This window comes from Primulina tabacum, chromosome 11, assembly GCF_025594145.1.
Source record: "Primulina tabacum isolate GXHZ01 chromosome 11, ASM2559414v2, whole genome shotgun sequence".
Lineage (NCBI taxonomy): Eukaryota > Viridiplantae > Streptophyta > Magnoliopsida > Lamiales > Gesneriaceae > Primulina > Primulina tabacum.
In genome coordinates, this window is record NC_134560.1 from 21,807,460 (window position 1) to 21,811,960 (window position 4,501).

Genomic DNA, 4,501 nt, shown 5'->3' on the forward strand with positions numbered 1-4,501 from the left:
GAGTAAGAGGATCATTTCAGGACTGCACAAAAAGAGATCATGAAAAGAATATTCTTTTGGGCTGGCCGATTTCTTCTTCTCTTGCAATGATCAACCTTCCCAGCTTCCGCTTGTCCGCAAGTAACAATTTGGGCTGCTGTTTAACTTCGTCATGGTCCCAAGGATTGTAGGATCAGGTGTTCCTGCAAAATGCCTCAAACCTCCAGCTGGAAAAACACCACAAAAGCTGAAAGTACTCTCACAAGTTATCATTGATGTGAAATTTCTTGCTACGGTAAAAACAAATTGGTGGTGAAAATAAAGACAGCTTTTGAACGAAATACATCAAACTTGGCAAATCAATTGGGAACCACCAAAACTCAAAGCAATACATCCAAACGGGTCTTAACATTGACAATGAATCAAATCATGTAATACAACCAGTACTAACTTCGGATACGAGATTACATAACTAAAACAAATCTCTGTATCCCTGTAATATATACCAAAACAACGCATACATGGCCATCCTTTATTCATTTCACAATAACAGAAAACACAGAAAAAGTACTTGCAACCATTCAATTCCAAGATGTTTTAACCAGACCATCCTCTCTGAGAACCTCCAGAAGAGTGCCCATTCAGCCTGTCGAGTACAGCATTGAAATCAATAGGCTGACCAATCTCCTCCAGCCTCTGAATGACACCAACAACATGATCACCCCGATAACCCATGCTAACCAATTTCTCGATCAACTCGTTGTAGGGATTATTGCGGGTGGACGGAGGGATAACCATGTTGGTACTAGGAATGCGCTGTGCATTCAGAGGGACACTGGTAGGAGAATAACCGCCTTGCTGAAAATGAGGCTGTGGAGGAGTATGATGTGTCCTTCCTCCTTCACCGTCGAACACCATATAAGCAGTTCCAGGGGGAAGTGCTGGACGAGACCCACTATTCATGTATAAATCTCTGGATTGAGCAACAAAACCAGTCTTGAGAGTTTGAGATGAAGGCTGTGGTTGAATTGGTCTGGTAGCACCATAACCATACGGTAATGCATCAGGACCAACAGAACCAGGTTGAGCTGCCCCAGCATAGGACACTTGCACTGGTATATTAGTGGGAGTCATTTCTGTGGGAGACTGATTTGATTGATTAGGTAGGTAGGACGAGTAAATTGCTGGCGATGAGGACCTAATCTGGGTTTGCATAACTGGTTGTTGGGATGGTTGAACAGGATGTTGCTGTTGTTGTTGCTGTGGCTGTGGCTGTGGCTGTGGCCACGGCTGCTGATACAGAGGTAACGACTGAACCTGGGGTCCCTGGTTAACATGAGATTGTGTGGGCTGTGGTGACATCCTAGAGAAGTCTTGAAGTTGAGCTTGTGCGGGTATATATTGAGTCTGGGATGGTTGAGATGGGACAGGTTGATTATTCATTTGTTGAGGTAAGTAATATGCTTGTATTTGTGGCATAGTTTGGGAAGGCATAGATGGCTGCTGATACTCAACTGGTCGGGCAGGGAGAGACGGTTGAGGGGCCACTTGGTTTTGCAAAAGGGCCAGTTGCTGACTTTTTACATCAGACGAGTTCTCATTTTTCTTTTCTTCAGAAGCAAGTGGGGAAGGTTTCTCTTCGTTACGCGCAGCTGAAGAGGAATCCTTCTGTGCAAGTTGAAGCTTAGCTAGCTCCTTCTGAGTATCAGCAAGTTCCTGCTTATCCCTTAAAATCTGCACAGACCTGTGAACCTGCATGTAAAACAAAATAAATAGGTCATCATAATTAACATAGTAATAGTGAAAGAAACATTTATAATAAGGCTGACACTGAATAAGACAATGTAAATAAATTTAGAGCCAAAAAATATAAAGGTATAATTTATTGGATCAGAAACATAGGAAAAGAACATAATTTGCACTGTCCTGATGCACCGTAACCACCATCATTTAGCAAATAAATCTGTCCCTAGAAGTTCTATGAATTTCCAGAATACAGTATTCACGTCACACCAACCTAAACATATAGAAAACTCGCATCATGCACAGAAACTTGAAAATTCAAGATGCATTATAGCAATATATACACAGATTCAGAAACAGACCTCTTGCATGTGCTTTTCTAGAGACTTCAGCCTTGACTCCGATTCTTCACGATCACGAACTAGGTCGGTGCGCATCTCCCCCATAGATTTGTCAAGATTATAACAATACAATTCCAACTGAGACAGCCTCGAACTAATTCCCTCGAGGAAACGCATGAGATCATCAGTGTATTTCTTCATGGTCTTCTCAACAGTCAAGACAACATCCTGATTAAATGAAGATTCTTCAGGTGGACTATAAGTCGTGGTAGGATACACTGATGTCCTAGCCATTCTGCTTTTGTTAAACTCCTGCTTAATTTTAAGTAGAGACTCATTGCGAAGTATATATTTCATCAACAGTTTAAAAGTAGTAGTGAATAGTAAATTAAAAAATTAGGACACAATAAACAGCCAATAAGCACGACCGTGGCAATAATTTAACATGAAAGTCCAAGTAAGTGGCACTAACGCATTGTTATCGCTTGACTGATGAACTCATCTCTAATCTTTTTATCATTACTTGCCCATCTCTTACGATCAAAACATACAATACCTTCTTAGTTGCATGACCATAATATTTTTACATCAAGGAAATTGAAAACATGGAATACTCAAGCAGACTCGTTCCATTAATCAACCAAGTAAGCTTACGCATGAATCATGATGAAAAAATAATTACTTGGTGCAAAACAACCATCTATAACAGATCGTAAACACAGTTCTAGCCAAAATAATAATAATAATTATTAATAATAATACTAATAATACAAATATTAATTCTCTAGTTACAATATATGAAGATGTAGCTAATTTCAGAAGATTCCTTGAACAAACCTTAATTTCTATCAATCTCAGAAACACACAAAAGTCAAAACCAAAATGAATCCTAAATTAAAACATATAACCCTAACAGAAGAAAAAAATCAATAAACAATTAAGAAACAAACTGCCCCTTCCCCACGAAAAAAATCACAACAAATAACAAGAAACTCCAACATAAATTTACCTTATTGGGATTCTTTCCGATCGAAGAATCGGAGTGGGTTCCATTATTCCCATCCTGATTACCGTAATCCTCGTAGGAGCAGAGGATGTCATCAGATGCGAAATCGAATCCTTTCGAGCCCGAATTTCCTCCCCGTCCCACTGATCCAGATGCCATAGCTGCTGAAAAAAAATGTACAGAAATTACCCCGTAGAGAAATTTCTTGGTGCAGAAGACCGATATTAATGGTTTGCTTTCGCTTAGCTCGGAGGATTTGAAAACGAGGGTTTGTGTAAGGGCCAGTTTGGGGTGACTGTCATACGTTTGGATTTGGAATTAGGAAGAAAACGTGTTTTTTGTAACCCGAGTCGCGTTGTGATCTCGTCAACTATTTTATGGATTGACCACCGCCTTTTATTTTATTTTTATTTATTTTTGGTGAAAAAAAAGGTAAATTAGAAATAAACGCTCAAACTCAAGTATAACTCCCTACACCTAAAAAACTTTATTTTCACCCTAAAATATTAAAAAAAACAAGAATACTCTTATATATGTTAATTAAAATGATTGATTTTACTGGGCCAAAAATAGTAATAGGAAACTAGGTAAAATTATTTCAAACATATAAATTTATTATTATTATGTAATCAAATGTTCGAGAAGGAGAATTTTCTAAAATAACATGAATCCGAACTTAAGTTCGAGATTAATTATGTGCAGGATTTATTCCAAAACTTTGGAATATTTGTAAAAAGAAAATCTAATCAAGGTTAGATATTAATAAAACAGAGGAACTTATAACAGTAATAAAGTAAACTTATGATTCAAAATAATAGGTTCCTAGAAATAGTACCGGATTCCTCTAAACTTTCCAGATATCTTAGAAAAATTCAAAATACGATACAAAATTATGCCAATATGTTATATTATGTACAACAAAATGTGAAGAAAATCTTTGAAAACCAATAAGAAATTCTTGGAATATTAAAGGATATTCAAACAAGAATTCTGAAATGTCTCCTAAATTTAAAATGCAAAAAAAAATTTTAAAAAAAGAAGCTAATGCTTGAAAATTACTTTTATGCATGCATGCAAGACTACTTACTGTAAAATACGTCTTTGAAAATAGCCGTAATCAATTGACGATCAAAATACTACAGTTTAAAATTTGCCACCCCGGCCAACATGAATATCCATAAAGATAAACAAGTATAAATCCTGTAAATCATCAACATGTCAATACAAACGTATGAAAATATTCATGTCCACTCTAAACTCATAAAAACGTGATGTGCGGAAAATATAGTTCTCGGGGTCATGTGCATACATCCAACGCTGCCTACTCAGAATTCGGCACCTCCAGCCTCCTCATCAATAGTGTGGAAGGTCAAGAAAATTTAAATTTATGTAACCTGAATGCATGCAATCTAGGATTTTATGTAAACAATGT

At 37.1% G+C, this 4,501-nt stretch overlaps 1 protein-coding gene across 1 annotated transcript; it reads right to left on the reverse strand.

Moving 5' to 3' along the window:
- Positions 1-368: 368 nt before the first annotated feature.
- Positions 369-3,391, reverse strand: LOC142517999 (uncharacterized). The gene is made up of 3 exons (XM_075620565.1): positions 3,073-3,391; positions 2,085-2,375; positions 369-1,731 (listed from the first exon to the last, which is right to left on the reverse strand). Exons 1-3 carry the CDS (start codon positions 3,226-3,228, stop codon positions 577-579), a joined length of 1,602 nt encoding a protein of 533 aa, XP_075476680.1. The 5' UTR covers positions 3,229-3,391; the 3' UTR covers positions 369-576.
- Positions 3,392-4,501: the final 1,110 nt, after the last annotated feature.

Coding starts and splice junctions, on each gene's coding strand:
- LOC142517999 (XM_075620565.1), bottom strand. CDS start 3,228: ATGGCATCTGGATCAGTGGGACGGGGAGGAAATTCGGGCTCGAAAGGA. Junction 2,376..3,072: donor TCGGAAAGAATCCCAATAAG/GTAAATTTATGT, acceptor AAAATTAAGCAG/GAGTTTAACAAAAGCAGAAT. Junction 1,732..2,084: donor TAGAAAAGCACATGCAAGAG/GTCTGTTTCTGA, acceptor TTTTACATGCAG/GTTCACAGGTCTGTGCAGAT.